Here is a 17,829-nt window from a genome sequence, read left to right as displayed (position 1 = left end):
TTACAGTACTTCAACTGTTCAAAAATAGGATATGAATAAATTGTGAAAAGGGCAAGTCACTAGATGTCAAATGAATTAAAAGAAAGACAGCAGATGAAACAAAATAAGGGGATTGAGAGGTTACAGAAAGGCAGAGAATCATATAAACTGTATGAGATCATTAAATGTTCATGTTCAGAGGGAATTAGGTGTACTCATAAAAGGGTTACATGATGTTAACATGCAAGACCAGTAAATAACTTGGAAAGCAAATGGATGTCTTTATGGCAAGAGTGATGGAGTGAAAGAGTAAAAAGAAACCATGGGCAGCATGGTTAGCGTAGCAGTGAGCACAACCCTGTTATAGCACCAGTGACGTGGTTCAAATCCAGTGCTCTCTGTAAGGAGTTTGTATGTTCTCCCCATAAGTTCCTCCAGTTGCTCCGGTTTCCTCCCACCCTTCAAAATGTACAGTGGTTATAGGTTAATTGATATATTTGGAGGACATGGGCTCATGAGCTGGAAGGGCCTGTTACTATCAAATCAAGTTTATTGTCATTTTATTGAACAAGTTCTTTGACTTGGCTTCGCGGACGAAGATTTATGGAGGGGTAATGTCCACGTCAGCTGCAGGCTTGTTTGTGGCTGACAAGTCCGATGCGGGATAGGCAGACACGGTTGCAGCGGTTGCAAGGGAAAATTGGTTGGTTGGGGTTGGGTGTTGGGTTTTTCCTCCTTTGTCTTTTGTCAGTGAGGTGGGCTCTGCGGTCTTCTTCAAAGGACAACCTAACAAAAACACCGTTCTCTAGTCCTCGATGCAAAACACTCAGACATACAATCAGACATAATACAGATACAGACAAACAATACATATGCAGAACAACCATTTCACCTAAATAAATAAATCTTGTTTCATGAATATGAGAGTCTCGGATGGTTAGTGTGAGCAGTTCCTTTGGTCGTTCAACATTCTCACTGCCCGTGGGAAGAAGCTGTTCCTCAGCTTGATGGTGCTGTCTCTGATACTCCTGCATCTCTTCCCTGATGGGACAGCTGAAAGATGTTGTGTGCAGGGTGGAAGGGGTCCTCAATGATTTTGTGATTCTTCTTAAGAGGGCGATCCTAGTAGATCTCGTCGATGGGGGGAGGGAAGCTTCAGTGATCCTTCTCTTCCACTCTTAAAAGGTCCTGTGGATTGACCTCCGAGCCATTTCTTTGCAGCAACCATACCACAATGTGATGAAGCCGTCCAGGATGCTTCGATAGAAGGTTGAGATAATGGAGACCAGTAGCCTTGCTCCCTTCAGTCTTCTCAGTAATTGTAGTCACTGTTGTGCCGTCCTGACAAGTGAGATGTTATGTGTCCACAATAGGTCACTAGATAAGAGAACTCCAAGGAACTTGGTGCTCTCCACTCTCCACCACAGAATTGCTGATGAGTAGTGGAAGGTGGTCATTCTATCTTGTCTATGTTGAGACCCAGGTTGTTATTCTCACACTATTTTATGAGATTTTCCACTTCTCTGTAGTGCGTCTCATCGATGTTGCTGATGAGACCAACTACTGTTGTGTCATCTGCAAACTTGATGACTGTTGGAGCGGGATCTGACATTGCAGTCATGGATCAGTAGCAGACCAGGAGTGGGCTGAGCACACAGCCCTGAGGTGTACCAGCTTTCAGTGTGATGGTGCTCGGTGTTCTGCTACAGACCCAGACATACTGTGGTCTTTCTATTAGGAAGTCCTGATCAGGTTACAGAGAGCAGTGTTGAGTCCCAGAGAGAACAGCTTCTCCACTAGCGTCTGGGAAATGATTGTATTAAATACCAAGCTGGTCAATGTATGAGGTGTCCTTCTCCATGTGGGTCACAAAGGAGTGATGTGAAAAGGCTATAGCATCGTCTGTGGAACGGTTTCTTCCATAGGTGAATTGAAATGGGTCCAGCATCTCTGGGCGGTGTGGTTTGATGCGATCGTTCCATCACCAGATGCTTAAAGCATTTTATAATGGTGGAGGTCAGTGCCAAAGGACACAATGAGGCCTGCTATTATCACCCTTGTGGGTACTGGGATGATGGTGGCTGTCTTGAACCTTGCCGGACTGATGCACTACTGCAGTGATGTTTTGTAGATGACCGTAAAGACCTCTGTGAATTGGTTTGCACAGTCCTTCAGTACCCGACCAGGTACGCTGTCTGATCCCACCGCCTTGTGTAGGTTCACCTTGGATAGGGTTCTCCTCACTTCAGCTGCGGTTATCCAGGGGCCCAGTTCATCAGGGGGATTCGGAGCTTTCTTTCATGTCATCCTGTTCTCCTCATTAAACTGTGTATGGATGTTCAGTCTGCCTGAAGGGAGGTGTCATTGTTAACTCACAATGTTGACTTGATCCCTTGCCACTGTGCCTCGGGTCATCAGTGTTGCACAGTTGTCCGTGGAACTTCTGTGCTACCCCTGCTTTGCCTTCTGGAATGCATGGGAGAGTTCAGCCCTGGCTCATCTTAGTGCCATCCAACACCCTTGTCCAGAAGGCAACATCATGAGCTCTGAGAAGGGCCTGGACCTCTGCATCTAACAATGGTTTCTGGTTAACCCTGGTTGTGAAGTATTTGATCTTGGCGGTATCTTCAATGCATTTGCTGCTGTAGCCATGTTTACATGACCATTGTAGGCAGCTACCTCCCTGAAACAGCTCCAGTCTGTGGTCTCAAAGCAGTCGTGCAGCACTGCTGTGCCTCCCCTCTCCTGGCCACATCCCAATCTCCCTGCGAAATGGCCTAGTTTACTTCACCAGCAGTCTGTACACTGGGGTTAGCAGGGAAAATATGTGATCTGAGTAATCAAGGCGGGGGATCCAGGGTATTCTCTCCTCTGGTGGCGAAGTTCACATGCTGTTGAAACCGTGGTAAGACCATTTTCAGGTTAGCGTAATTGAAGTCGCCAGCAACAATCATGAGACTGTACTGTTTGTCTAAATTTAAATTTAGTGGCAGCATCAATATCGTAATCGATGCACTGGACAAAGAGATAAGCAGTGGGCCTAGCTGGTGCTGTCTCTGATACTCCTGCATCTCTTCCCTGATGGGACAGCTGAAAGATGTTGTGTGCAGCAGGGTGGAAGGGGTCCTCAATGATTTTGTGATTCTTCTTAAGAGGGCGATCAGGACTGTAATAAAGGCAGGTGTAGTTTGGGCTCATGTGTTCTCCCTTTGCTACACCTTTGATCTGTTTAAGGAGAAGTTGATCAGCGTGAGGAATGTGTTGGCAGACGGAAACTGGTTGGGCTTCTGTTCAGGAAGAGGTGGAAGGTCCTCAGAACCCCAGCCCCACGAGGAATGGAAATATAGGCTGGCGAAGATAAATCAAGAAATTAGAAGCCGAAGTGATGGAGGGGTCCAAAAAGTCAAACACAAGTGGGAAGACATCGGGCCAAGATAGGCAGAAATAAAATCCAAGAGCCCCTCTGTGACAATGGGTCTGTCCAGCCAGCTTTGGTGGTAGATCTTTGCAAGAAGATAGAAGTGAGTGGAATGGGGCTAGTGCAGTAAGTTGTGGAGGGAAGATTTCAATATGTTAGGACTGTCCTGGAGAGAATGGCCCAATTTTAGCAGCGACACAAGAGACTGCAGAGGCTGGAATTAGGAAGTGTCCATTCTTTGCTCCCACTGATACTACTCAACCTGCTGAGCTCCTCCAGCAGAAGGCGTTCAGTGGTGGGATCGTTGTCCAAAGGGAGACTGACAGCAGTTGTTTCACCCCTGTGGAAAGAAGTCATTTCACAGATAACATCAGCGCAACCCCTTATCAGATTTGCTAATTAAATCAGTGTTAGTGGGTGAAGGGTGGAAAAATATCAGTTAGTGGAAAACTATTACACCACCAAATCCAGCACTGTCAGTAAAGAGTTTGTACGTTCTCCCAGTACATACAGGGTAATTGAGGTTTGCCTCCAAAATTTAAAAAAAATTGATGTCCTGCCAGTAATTAGCAATGGATCAAAACAGGAGAGTGGCCATGAACATGGGCTGGAGAGTGATCAGGGTCAGGGATCATAGTGTGTCTGGGGTCAGGGATCATAGAGTGACTGGGATCAGGTTTGAGAATGACTGGGGTCAGGGATCAGAGAGTGACCAGGTAGATGAGCTGAAGAGTGACCAAGGTGAGAGCCAGAGAGTGGCTGGGGTTGGGGGTGGAAAGTGACTGGGGTCAGGGGATGGAGAGTCACCGGGGTCAGGGGACTGCAAATGACTGGGGTCAGGGGTGGTGAGCGACAGGGGCCAGGGTGACTGGGGTTGGGGGACAGAAAGTGACCGGGGTCAGTAGCCAGAGAAACTGGAGTCAGGGGCCAGAAAGTGACAGGGGTCAGGGTACAGAGAGTGACCAGAGTCATGGGTGGAGAGTGACTGAGGGTCAGGGGTGGAGAGCGACAGGGGTCAGGGGGTGAGAGTGACAGAGATCAGGGGTGGAGAGGGAAAGGGGTCAGGAGGTGGGTTGTGACAGGGGTCAGAGGGTGGAGAGTGACCAGGGTCAGGGGCTGGAGAGTGACTGAGGTCAGGGGCGGAGAGCAACGGGGATCCGGGGGTGAGTGTGACAGAGTTCAGGGGTAGAGAGGGAAAGGAGTCAGGAGGTGGGGAGGGAAAGGGGTCAGGGGGTAGAGAGTGACAGGGGTCAGGGAACTGAGAATGGCAGGTATCAGATGCTGAAGTAACCTGGATCAAGTGATCAGATCATTGCTGAGCAGGTTGGTGGGATGGGTGAGGGTGTAATGGCTGAAGGTGTCCCATGTGAGGTTAGAGTGCAAGGATCCAGGGTTGGAGAATGCTGGATGGAGAGGGAGGAAATTCTATTCAGTGGTCAAGGTCAGAGAGGACTTTGGATTGATCAGGACAAGGGAGGGTGGGAGTAGCATTTGGAAAATGAGAAGCAAGGCAGTGGGAAGCATCTGTGCATAAAAAGCAGATTATTATGTAAATGGTAAAAGAGTGAACAAGTGAAGCCCAGAGAGATTTGGAGGTTTTTCTGAAAGAATTTCAAAAAATTAGCAGGCAAAAGCAGCATGTTAAAAGTACAAAAAGTATATTATTTTTTATTACAAAAGCATTGCACGGGGTGTAGGTGAAGCTATCCATGGAGTACAGGCCACAGTTTTTGTCTCTTCCCTAAGGACAGAGTGGCAAGATGAAAGACTAGGGTAATTCCTGGGATGAGACAAATGTCAACATAAGAAACACAGGCCACATTGGCTCTGAATTCTTAATAGTGTTGAAGCACAGGATTATTGTTGAGATGTTTTCAATCATGAAGGAGTCACAAATGAGGGGACATAAATGAATTATGAATCTAAAACTGAAGGACTTAGAAATTTATTCTCACAGATAATGGTGATGTCTGGAACACTTTCCTAGGCAGCTATGCAGGCTGTATGATTCTCAGCATTTAAAGAGAAGATGGATCAGGGATTTGAGGGCCATGGAGAACAGCAGAGAGGCAGAAATGAGATCTTGCGGGGGTAGGGGGGTGCGTTGGTCCCCTATGATATTAGATGATTGGATGACGGGGCAGGCTTAAGGAGTTGAGAGGCCACGCTGGCTCTGCCCTTACTTTCATGTGTAAGCACACGAGCATAATTCTGTTTGTGGGTGAATGTGCAAGAGTACGACAGCACACGTGTCAACTGCATGACCTATTTCCTCTCACATGCCCATCAACATGAGTGTGTGCATTGCAAGTGTGAAAGCCTGTGATTGTGTGAGCTCACACACCAGTGTTGTGTGAGAGTGTGAGTGGGTATGGGTACCTATCAGTGCCAGCAGGAGCATGAATGAGATCTGTGCACAGAAGTGAAACTGTGTGGATGAGCTCAAGTGAATGAACAAGCACAGCCTTGTGGCGCACAATCGTGAATGCTAAAGTATATGGAAACTTGAGGGTAAGTGGGTATGAACAAGGGAGTGTGTGTCTGTGCATGTGAGTGCGTGTGCGTGTGTGCGCCTGTGTGTGTGTATGCATGGCGTGCGTGTGTGCGCACGCAGGTGTGTATGTGTGTGCGCGAGGGCGTGTGTAAAATGTGCTTCTATAAAGAGTAGGAAGCAGGCAGCTTTCGTTTGAAAGGTTTTTTTTTGCAAAGTTCCCTCCTGCTTGTAAAATAATGAAGATCTTCATCTGAAAAGACTATCCAAAATACTTCATTTAACTCAGAATTATACCTCAGTCAAGCTGCTACTGCACACAGGCAGTGGCAGTGGCCTGGTGATGCTGAGGCTCGTAAGCGGAGATTGATCAGCATAAACTAAGCAGTCTACACCTTTGCGTGTAGCTGTATTTAATGTGGCCGAATGCCTCAGTAGGAGCTGCCCTTGGTGCAGCCTTGCTCACACACTTACCACTTTTCAGACACAACAGAGATTGCAGATGCTGGAATCTGGATCAAAAAATGGTTTGCTGGTGGAACTCACCGGGTCAAGACTTGACAAAGCCCAAGGCACTGACCATTCTTTTTCTCCAACTGATACTGCTCAACCCAGAGTTCCTCCAGCAGATTGTTTTATTACTATTTCTTTAGCGTCTTGCTCTGAGTATAGTTCCTATAAAATCATATTCACCTCCACTTCGGACAGAGGAGGCCATTTGCCCCTTTGCTCGTATGCCAGTCTTCAGTGCAATCTATTATTCCCCTTCCTCCCCCTTTTTACCGCATGACCTCTTTCCTCTCACGTGCCCATCAATTCCAACCCCCCCCCCCAATTCTTCTACCATCCACTTACAGTAGGCGTTGTTCACAGTGGCCAATCAACCCACCAATCAGTATATCTTTGGGGTGTGAAGTATGCAAAGAAGACCTATGCAGTCACATGGAAAGTGCAAACTCCCACAGTCAGCATCGAACCAGAGGCCCTGGAACTGTGAGGCAGTTGTAGCACTGAGTAGCTCCTACCTCGACGTTCTGTGGTGAATCTTGCTGTGTCTCTCCCCCACTCACCCCCACCCCCCATTTCCCTGATGTCTGATGTTGAGTTCCAATTAGTGTGATGTATGGGAGTCACAGGAGGTGCAAGGAAAACTCAGTGTGTGCAGCCAGCTGTGTGGCAGACCAGAGTCTAGACAGCTCCTGAAACAAGGTGGTTTCAAAGAAAATCTGGCAGCTCTTTGCATAAATAAGTATTGCTTTTCACATCAGTGAAATAGAAATTGGGGCTGGAGACAAACTTTGAACATTGCATCATTGTTAGCTTTATTTGTGGGAGTTTAGGTCTATTGTTTGGACTTCTCCCAGGGTTCAGTTCCCACTGAAATGTTTTGGATTCAGTCTGATTTCAACTGAACAGCATCGGTTATTTCTGAATTGGAATTTCTTGGCCCCAATTCTTTAAGAGCACACCCGCAGTTGCAGAAGGAACAGTGCACTGAAGAAGTAATCTGAACCTTTCCTTCAGTATAGATAGATACAACTGTTCAAGTGGTGTAATTAGCACTGCAAAAGGGTGGGAAGGGTGCTGAAGAGGTTTATGAAATTGTTGCCAGGATTAGGAAAGTTGAATTATTGTGAGAGATTGGAAAATCTAGGCCTGCTTTTCTTAGAGTGTTGGAGATTGAGAGGGTATCTTATTACCATCTACGAAGTCATGAGGGAGATAGATAAGGCGAATACTGATAGCCTGTTTCCTCGAGTGGGAGAATCCAAGACAAGAGGATGTAACTATAAGATGAGGGTGTGGGATTGAGAAGGAACAGTTCTTTACTCAAGGGGTGATAAGCATATGGATCGAGCTGCCAGAGGAAATGGTGGAAGCAGGTACATTTGCTTCCTTTAAGAAACACTTGGATAACTCCATGGATGGCAAAGATTGGGATATGGGGCTAATGAAGGCTATTGAGACTAAAGCCCAACATGGACACGCTTGGAAGGTGGGCCTGTCACTCGATAGGTGAACACAAGTAAACCACCAGTTTTTGCTGTTCTTCTTCTAAATACTTGGCCTAATATATATCTAATAAGCACAACTTACAGATAGTTTAGTTTCTGCAGCAGTTGAGAATTGCAGTCCTCAGAGGACACGTTTGCAATGCAGAGCAAACCAGTTTATAATTTCTCATTCATCAAACAGAACATCACCACTCCAGAGAAAAGCTCAATGTCAGCACACAGTGAATATGAGGAGCAGGAGTTCAGTTATCCATTCATTGGAAAAAAAGAATCCTTCCACCATGTTCCACCTCTCACTGAGATCACAGTTGATCTGTGACTCCATATCCATTAAAAAATTTATTGGAAATAACCATACTAAATTCCACTCACCGACAATAGAATCAATTAATATTTTCACAAGTGTTCCATAATTCTAGCATCCTTTGAAAGTAAAACATTGAACTGCTCCTTGGAAAGGCCTGCCTCTAATTTAAATGAGCTTCTGGTTTTCTCGTCTTAAAAATATTGATTAGATCACCTCCATCTCTTAATTCAAGATCTATTTGCCACAGTGTAATTTAACTCGAAGCTCACACATTCACGCTGCAAGCCCAAGCATCTTATTAAATTATGAAGCCCCAAACTGCTCAACTGCTCTTAGTGACCTAGGGACTTGATAATACAGTGGAGTGGATGAAGACATACCTGCTCCCTCCCGGATGACAGAGCTTAGCTTGGAACTGAATAGGACATCCACGTGATTGAGAATGAACTCCACCACCACAGACTGAATCCGAACCTCCATAAAGGCAGCAGTGCCACTGAAACAAGCCGATTCAATCTGCCGGGACCTGGGAAGAGAGATCAGACACATTTAGAGAGGGAAATAAGTGGTTCCACCCGGTAACACAGAGCGTGAATAAGTGTAATTATGAGTAAGTGAATGCGATTGTGAACGAGTGTGAGCAGGCATGAGTGCACATTGTATGTGTGTGAATGAAGAAACAATAGTGACCCTATCCTCCACAACCCCATGTCCAGAGACCCCAGCCGTAAAGCACATACTCTTCAGTCCCAAATAAGACTTTCTTGCAACAGAAATCACACCCCAGACGACACCAAACTCCAGAAAAACAGAAAGCATGGCCTATCAGACACCTCCCCAGAGACACTGCACAGATCAGCCCAAAAATTAGCGTCACCAGGAAAGTAAAATTCCATTCCGCTGTGAGACTTTAGAAAACACTATACCGTATAGGCATTCTGTGTACTACGCAACATTACACTGCTAGCTTGATGGTTGATTTACATTACACATCTGTGCACATCTGTGATAAAACATCCCCTGATTCCATTTGCCAGTTAATGCAGGTTAAATTTGAGACAGGGCATCATTCAGCAAATATAATAAAAATCGTCTCCACTTCAAAAATTGTAAAATGGTTATTATGAACCCTGACCATTCCAGTCAGGTACATAGACAGCTCTTTCTACTCGGCTCTGACCATTCTCATCTGCAAAGGTCAACTCCTAATGTCCAGTGATATTGGAGACGGTGACCGATAATTGCTCGCCAGCTAATACACACTCGCCCAAGCTGAACCTGGATATCATGAAGGCACTGATCCAGATCTTCCAGTGTTTCTGGGTACACAGGAGGTGGCAGAGAGCTGGTTATCTCTTGCAGTTGGTGGAGCTACCGCTTCTCAGTACCAGACATTCTGGTTCAATCCTGACCTCTCGTCTCATGTGCGGAGTTTGCACATTCCCCCTGTGACTGTGTAGATTTCCTCACACATCCCTTAGACATGCAGTCGACCACCGTGAATTATCCCGGTGTGTGAGAAATAGATTCTTGGGGAGTGGGGGGTTGCAGGAAAGTAGAGAAAAGGAGATGAATGCAAGATTAGTGCACAATAGATAGGTCAGAAGGACTTGGTGGGCCAAAGGGCCTGTGGCATCTCATTTGCTCAGAGACTGGAGTATCTACAGGCCAATGTACAATCGGTTGTGCAATTAGTTAATGGTAAATAATGTTCAGTCAATTTGCTAGTATTTTTGCTGGAGTAACAGTTAATAAGAATAGTGTAATTCATGATGGGTAGATGGACTTTCAGACTCTGATAAGGCTTTACATTAAAAGGTTATCAACAATGTTGAAGTCCACGAAAATAAAGGATTTTAACAGAAAGTTGGGAGTAAGATGAATAGTGGTGTTTCCCAGAGGATCACTTTTGAATCCAATAATTATTTTGATCTATATCAGCGGTTCCCAAACTTTTTTTAGATGGCCTCCCATCCCAAGCACCACTCCCCCCCCATACAACAGCGCTGGGGGGGAGCAGGGTGGGGTGTTTGTGGTGGCCCTGAGAGGGGGGGTGGAAGCTGCACTGAGCCGGGGGTTGGGGTGGGGTTAGTGGCGGCACAGGGGGTGGGGAGGAAATTAGTGGTGGCACTGAGGGGGAGGGTAGAGGTGAGGGGGTTAGTGGTGGCGATGAGAAGGGGTTAGTGGTGGCGCTGAGAGGGGTTAGTGGTGGCACTGGGGGGGTGGTGGTGGTGGTGGCGCTGAGCAGGGGCTAGTGATGCCAGCACAACATGGCAGGCACCGAATCCAGTAGTCATAAGAACACCTTGTCACCATTTATTTTACTCATATAGCCACCCAGAGTCTGGCCAGAAAATTAATGCAAAGGCTTCTTTATTAAACTTTGCAGCAGACTGAATAATAACAAGACGGAAGGTTCGGAATGCCTCCTTTTCCCTCACCGCCCCTGACCGCTCCCTATTTCCTCACCGCCCCTTGACTGTGACCTATTTCATCACTGCCCCCTGACTACTCCCTATTTCCTCACCGCCCCCTTGGATCTTTTCACCATTCACAGGCAGGTGGCAGCATCCACTTTGGGAATCACTAATCTATATGAATGACCAAAACTGGCGAGTGTGAACTATAATCTGTAAATTTATGCCTGGCATAAAACTTTGTAGGTAGACCTTTAGACATTGGAGCAGAATCAGACCATTTGGCCCATCAAGTCCACCCCGCCATCCCACCATGGCTGATTAGTATTGCAAACTACAAGTATAGTAATAGATTGCAATAGAATACGTATAAATATGCTGGGGGATCAAGTATGGCAGATGAAGTTTAATGTGGAGAAATGGTGCAAAGTATGTGGAGTTAAAATAGAAATAAAATAAATTGTCCTGAAGAAGGCGCAAGAGCAGAGGCTCCTTGGGGGCCAAGGGTGCAGAACTCATTGAAAATGTTAGGACAGATTGAGGAAGAGGTGAGTCTTGACAATAGAGGGCGGCACAGCAAGGTGATGACAATGTCAGAGAAGATCTAGAAGAGGTTTATGTGAATGATTCCTGAGTTAAAGGACCACAGTTGCAAGGATAGATTGAAGAAGCTGGAACTGTTTTCTCCAGTGAAGAGAAGGCTCAGGGAGAGAATTAATAGAAGTATATAATATGATAAGGGATCAGGGAAAAGTAGAGAGTGGGTAGTTGTTTCCTTTGGAGACATATAGAGGGACAGATGAAAAAGAGTTTTATACAGTGTATAATTGGAATTTGGAACAGATTGCAAGCAGATGTGATGGAGGCAAGCTTCATTGCCTTGATGAGAGAACTGGATAAATATATTGAAGAAAAGGTTCGGCGAGTGAAACTATATATATGCTTTGGTGGAGAGCTTGCTGAACATAATGGATTTTCTGTAACCATTCTATGTCACTCAGATTTGCACCATATAGAGGACAGTTGAGGCAGAGAAGGAAGACTACAGGTGCTAGAAAACTACAGCAACACACAAAATGCTGGAGGACGTTGGCAGGTCATATAGAATCCATAGAAGTGAATAGAAAGTCAACATTTTGGGCAGAACCATTAATCTGGGAACACAAAACATTTCTGCACTGCATGGGCTCTTTGTTGTGCTGATCTATTTTGCTATCAATCACATCCATAATCCTCTATTTTAATTAATTACATCTATGTGCCAATCCAAGAGTCTTTTGAATGTCCCTAGGCTACAAGACTCCACCACCACCCCTGGAATTGCATTCCAGACACCCACTACGCTCTGAATAAAAAAAACGTAACATCTACACAAAACCTTTCTCCACTCACCTTAATCAGATGTCCTCTTGTATTGGCCATTGCCCTCCCTGGGAAACGGTGCTGGCTGTCCACCCTGTCAATGCCTCTCATAATTTTTTAACCTCTCTATTAAGTCGCCTCTCATCTTATGTCACTCTAAAGAGAAAAGTCCAAGCTCACTCAATCTTTTGTGCTCTTCTCAAACCCCACCCCACCACCCTTTTATTCTGGTTTCTGCCCTCTTTCTTGCCACTCCTGATTAAGGGTTTTGCCCTGAAACATTGATTATCTATTGCCTTCCTGGACGATGCCTCTCTCGCTGAGTTTCTCCAACATTTTGTGTGTTGTTAAATGATCTCTGAAGTAGCCCAGCAAGCCAGGAGCAATTAAAGATGGGCAATAAAGGATCGACATCTCAATACATAAGTACTAATGATAAAAACAATCACAATTCTGCAGACATATGATTTGGTCATTGTAGTGTGGAATTCAATACCACAATTAGGAAGAATTTTGTTCAGCATGAGTGTTGTCAGGGAGGGTGCATCAGCATCGAGGAAGCACGATTCAGGCAACAACTGAAGGTTTTGGGTTTGATCTATTGAATATTTAATAGAAGGAAAACCCCTCCCTCCTGCACCAAGTAAGGTAAATAGTTAGCATGTGAAAAATGACTGCATTTACAGCTAACGTCGTTGGCAGGCAGCATTCAGTTATGAAATGGGAGAGGCAATTTCACTGGACTCATCATTTTCTTTGGAGATACACAAAAAAAAGTAGATAGAACCATATAACATTACAGTGCAGAAACAGGCCTCTTTGGTCCTTCTAGTCTGTGCTGAACCATTTTTATTTTGCTTAGTTCCAATGAATTGCACCCAGCTCATAGCCCTCCATACCTCTCCCATCCACGTACCTGTCCAAATTCTTAAATGTTAAAACTAAGCCTACATTCACCACTTCAGCAGGAAGCTAGTTCCACACTCCCACCCCTCTCTGTGTGAAGAAGTTTCCCCTCATGTTCTCCCTAAAGGTTTCCCGTTTCATCCTTAACCCATGCCCTCTGTTTTTTATCTCACCTGCCCTCAGTGGATAAAGCTGATCTACATTTACTCTGTCGATCCTGCTCCTAATTTTAAATATCTCTATCAAATCTCCCCTCATTCTTCTAGGCTCTAGGGAATAAAGTCCTAACCTGTTTAACCTTTCCCGTTAACTCAGTTCCTGAAATCCGGGCAACACCCTAGTACTTTTTCCATCTGATATCTTTCTGATATCTTTCTTTGACCAAACTGCACACAATACTCCAAATTTGGCCTCTCCATAATCTAATTCAACTTTAACATAACATCCCAACTCCTGTACTCAATACTTCTGGCTTGCTGGGCTACTTCAGAGATCATTTAGCAACACTCAAAATGTTGGAGGAACTCAGCGGGTCAGGCAACGTCCATGGGCAGAACTGGTCAAACAACATTAACTGATACATTATTTGCTTTAATGTCAGTTCTGTCAGTAACCCATGGGCTGACCTGCCATACATATCAAAACTGCATACTTTCACTACTCAGTTCCAGCACTCTCCATCACGAAGGTTACAGGCCGATGCCGACAACAACGGGCACAATGCCGACAACCACTGGCACGGTGCTGACAACCACTGGCATGGTGCTATCTTGATCATGGCAGTCGGTTTGAAACTGAAAATGGTAATGGCAACAGTTACACTCCAACTACAAATGCTGAGATGATCAATTTGTTTATCTCACCTCAGAAGATTTGGAGCCCAGACGATAGCCAGGTTCTTGGTGTGCATGTTGGTGATGTAACTGTAGGTTGCCAGCTGAGACAAGTGCCTCATTAGAAATTCCAGAGTCCTGGATACCAATGAAACACAAGTTACTTGAAATGTTTGCATACAATCTACTACCAAGACATAAAGGAGAAAGGTCACAACAGTCACACTTCACCTTTTGCAGCCAACTAGAAACAAGAAGAAAAATTAAAGGAGTGATGTGCTTTAATCCAGTGATGTTAATTGAAGTCATTACAACTTGAGAATAAATAAGTAAAGTGACATAAGGTTGCCAGTGAGTGAGGGAAATAGCACACTCAGTCTCAAACCACTTTTCAAGAGACAGCTGGCACATAACTCATAACAGTCGTGAATAGAAGCTACGTGCAATAGTGTCCCGAGTGAGCAGATTGTAGGAACACCAACAGGTTTTGATGTGGTAGAGATAATTGTGTAACCAGCGTGGGGTTACAGCAGGCTGGAAATGCAATCCCAACCACTCACACCTACCCATATCACAGCAGTTCTTCATTTGTGTGCTGCAATTGTATTTTCTGTACCAGAAATTACAGAGATACTACTCCCTCTTTAAAAGGAACACAGAGATTACAATCCATTTGAAATTCAACTCCCTTCATGTTTCCCAAAGCAGAATTGCATGACATATGCTGGAGCATTCAAAGCATTCATCAGTCTGTGGGCACGCACCTGTAATGAGGAGGAGGAAGCTGCTGGATGACATCATGAATTTTAACCAAGCGATCCTCGTCAGAAGCCACTGATACAGAATCCTGCGGGATGCAATCAGTCAAAGTAAACAACAGTCTCAGAGTCACAGAGCACCACCAGTTCACTCTCCTCAACACAAACGAATAGTCCTCCTCCACAGCAGGAGTTACTGCACGGGAAGGGGTGAGATTAGAGGCAGGCAGGTTAGACTTGGTGTGGATCATGCAGTGCATCCAGTGTACTTGTTCACTTGCGAGCATGTGAACAAGAACAAGCACCAGAACCTGTTATAAATTTAAAGGCAAGCTGGAAAAAGAGCTGAAATAAGAAGTGGAAGAGGATGTATTTTTCTGATGGCCATGCCAGGTGGTGTAACTGTTTTGCTGTTTCATGGTATTTCTGGTCCATGCCGAAGATGCACTGGCCATCAGCAGCAGGTGCTCCTCTAGGTCTGTGTGGTATTGTCAGCCCCGTGTGGTATTGTCAGCCCCGTGTGGTATTGTCAGCCCCGTGTGGTATTGTCAGCCCCGTGTGGTATTGTCAGCCCCGTGTGGTATTGTCAGCCCCGTGTGGTATTGTCAGCCCCGTGTGGTATTGTCAGCCCCGTGTGGTATTGTCAGCCCTGTGTGGTATTGTCAGCCCTGTGTGTACCATCTTGTTCCCAATACCTGTTATTTTGGGAAAATAACATTTTTTTTTTCTTTACACTCAGATCATATCATTGAATTACCACTCCACATGCTGGCATTTCAAATAACAGAAGATACTTCGTACACTGACAAATAATAATGTCTAATCAAAGGGCTCTCACATCAACACTGCGTTGAACAATGTTTTGCTGGTTAAGTGATAAATGCTGGCAGAGCACAAGAATTTCATCACTAATGTTGGAGATGTGTGAAATCATGGTGGTGTTCATCAGAGTTTGCGCCTGTAGTTAGCAATCTTGGCTTGGACATGGGATTATGTATGACAGCATGAAAGTGAAGACTGCAGAGGGAAAGTAGAAATAAAGTATTTTCAGTCTGCTTGCAGTGAGGCACGGTTCCTCCAAACAAAGAACGTACAAATCCTCAGCCAGCGAATGCTGGGCCAAGGATGACCTTGTATGAAATCACTGCCAATTAAATTACGTATCCATTAATGCCTGAAGATTGCTTTTAATATTTATCGTGAAAATACTTACTGAGAACTTTTCGTATAATTGGTAGGTCAGCAGTGGGTTAGGTAACTCTCTGAAGTAGAGCTTGCACAGGGAACCAACGCAATGGATATCCTGAAGGTAGAGATCCTTCGTCAACTCGGGAATCTGCTCAGAGTCAAATTCATGCCTAGAAGATGAAAAGCACGATGTCCAGTGAGGAGGCAGAGACAGAAAGATGATGATTTTCACTTTACACTGACCACGGGAAGAGTGTACTGAAGCTGATTTCCACTGCAGTTACAGCATCGTTGAAGTACCTGAGGCAGTCGTTGGTAATTATACTGTGCAAAGACACTCTTTACATAGGAGATACTCTTTCCATCCCTTGTAAGCACTTGGTGAATCTCTGCTACATTTCTTCTTTGACCAATACATCTTGCCTTCGACAAAGAGATTAAAACTGCACATATTCAAGGTGTAGTCTTACCAATACAATTTAATTGCCATAAGACTTCTCTTTTTTTAAATTTATTTTTTTATAAACCTTTCCATAAGATGTATCTCAGATATTATTCATATTTATCATCTATTAATATTTTCTATGATTTTCCACATAATATTTATCTGAGGTAAGCACTTATAGAGAGAAGAAAAAAGACAGAACAAGATAAAGAAGAAAACTATATACAAGTTGGGTGTGATTTTTTTTACAACATAACCACTGATTTGTAAGAATAAGGTCAGGCCTATGAGGAATTATGTAGTTAAACTATTTTTCCCAGTACGAATCAAATTGTTCCAAGTTTTGATTAACAGATGCTGCTATCTTCGCCATCTTATAAATATATATTATAATTTCCTTCCATGCGTTTAAGGTTGGACTCTCCTGTGATAACCATTTCTAGGTCTTTTTACCAGCAGCCTATTCATTATTTATCTTTTTTCAGCCATTCTTGAGGTATATATCCAAAATATATGGTCTTACTTTCTTGGGATATTTCACATTTAAAAATGTCTTGGAGGGCATTGTGTATCCCACTCCAATAATCTTGGATAACAGGGGAGTCCCACAAAATATGCGAATGGTTTGCATGATGATTTCCACAATTTCTGCAGCAAGCAGGGAGGTTACTCTCGTAATGGGTTTTCTGAGAAGGTGTAATTAAAATATCTTATCAGGTTTTTCCACCAAAACTCCCTCCATTTCTGTGAACTGGTCACTTCCATTGATACCTCCATATTATTGTTCATTCTCCCTCAGATAGAGTTCTCCCTCCTTCCTTCATCCATTTTGTTTTAATGTATGAAGTTGAGTGTGTTTTAAGATTTGACAGACCCTTGTATACATTTGAAATGATTTTACTACCATTATCTGAATTATATGCTTTCTAAACAGTTCTATCAACATGTATTTGCCTTGGTTGCATTTTTAACTCTCTTATTGACATAATGTTGCATCTGTTAATACTGATAAAGGTCTTGTTTTTCTAATGAGTGTTTCTCTTTAAGCATTTGAAAGTTGAATCGTCTTCCTTTCATTATATTGCAAAGAACTGTTATTCTGATAGCTGTCCAATCCTTAAATCTAGCATCCAATTTATTTGGCCTGAAGCCTGAGTCATACACACACCATTTAAGAATTGCAAAATCTTCCTCTAATTTATATTCTTTTGTAAGAATATTTTATTTTAAGAGTCCACTAGAATTCATCTCAAAACATTGTAATGAACCAAGGGAAAGGGAGGATGGGGCCTCCCTTCTCTTAAAAATGATTATTTTGCAGCACTGTTGTGAGCTGTGATGTGCTGGGATAACCTATCATATGATGCTCCATGGAAAAATATTGAGGAGAAGATACTTTACAACGCCATAGAGGAAACCTACACATAATAGTATGTTTTGAGACGAACTCTAGCCCAGTGGTTCTCAACCTTTTTCTTTCCTCTCACATATCACTTTAAGTATTCTATATGTCATAGGTGCTCTGTGATTAGTAAGGGATTGCTTAAGGTATTATGTGAGCGAAAAGAAAAAAATTTGAAAACCACTGTTTTAATCGTCCCTAATTGACTCTTTATGTGCACGATTTCAGAACTCCAAAGGAAATGGGCCAATGACAATTTTTCTCAAACAAAATATTTCAGTAACAATTGGGTCTAGAGCAGTGATTCT

General features: G+C 44.0%; 1 protein-coding gene across 11 annotated transcripts in view; it reads right to left on the bottom strand.

Annotated features, from left to right (window-relative positions):
- arhgap32b (Rho GTPase activating protein 32b) overlaps positions 1-17,829 on the bottom strand; it is a 618,422-nt gene that overhangs the window by 38,696 nt on the left and 561,897 nt on the right. For all 11 annotated transcript variants that reach the window (XM_069894391.1, XM_069894400.1, XM_069894389.1 and 8 more), the window contains 4 exons: positions 15,700-15,844; positions 14,493-14,575; positions 13,759-13,866; positions 8,591-8,736 (listed from right to left, as the gene is read on the bottom strand). In XM_069894391.1, the coding sequence (XP_069750492.1) occupies positions 8,591-8,736; positions 13,759-13,866; positions 14,493-14,575; positions 15,700-15,844 (482 nt within the window). The remainder of the gene's footprint in view (positions 1-8,590; positions 8,737-13,758; positions 13,867-14,492; positions 14,576-15,699; positions 15,845-17,829) is intronic.

Source organism: Narcine bancroftii, chromosome 8 (genome assembly GCF_036971445.1).
Source record: "Narcine bancroftii isolate sNarBan1 chromosome 8, sNarBan1.hap1, whole genome shotgun sequence".
Classification (NCBI taxonomy): Eukaryota; Metazoa; Chordata; class Chondrichthyes; order Torpediniformes; family Narcinidae; genus Narcine; species Narcine bancroftii.
This window is presented reverse-complemented; position numbering and strand designations above follow the sequence as displayed.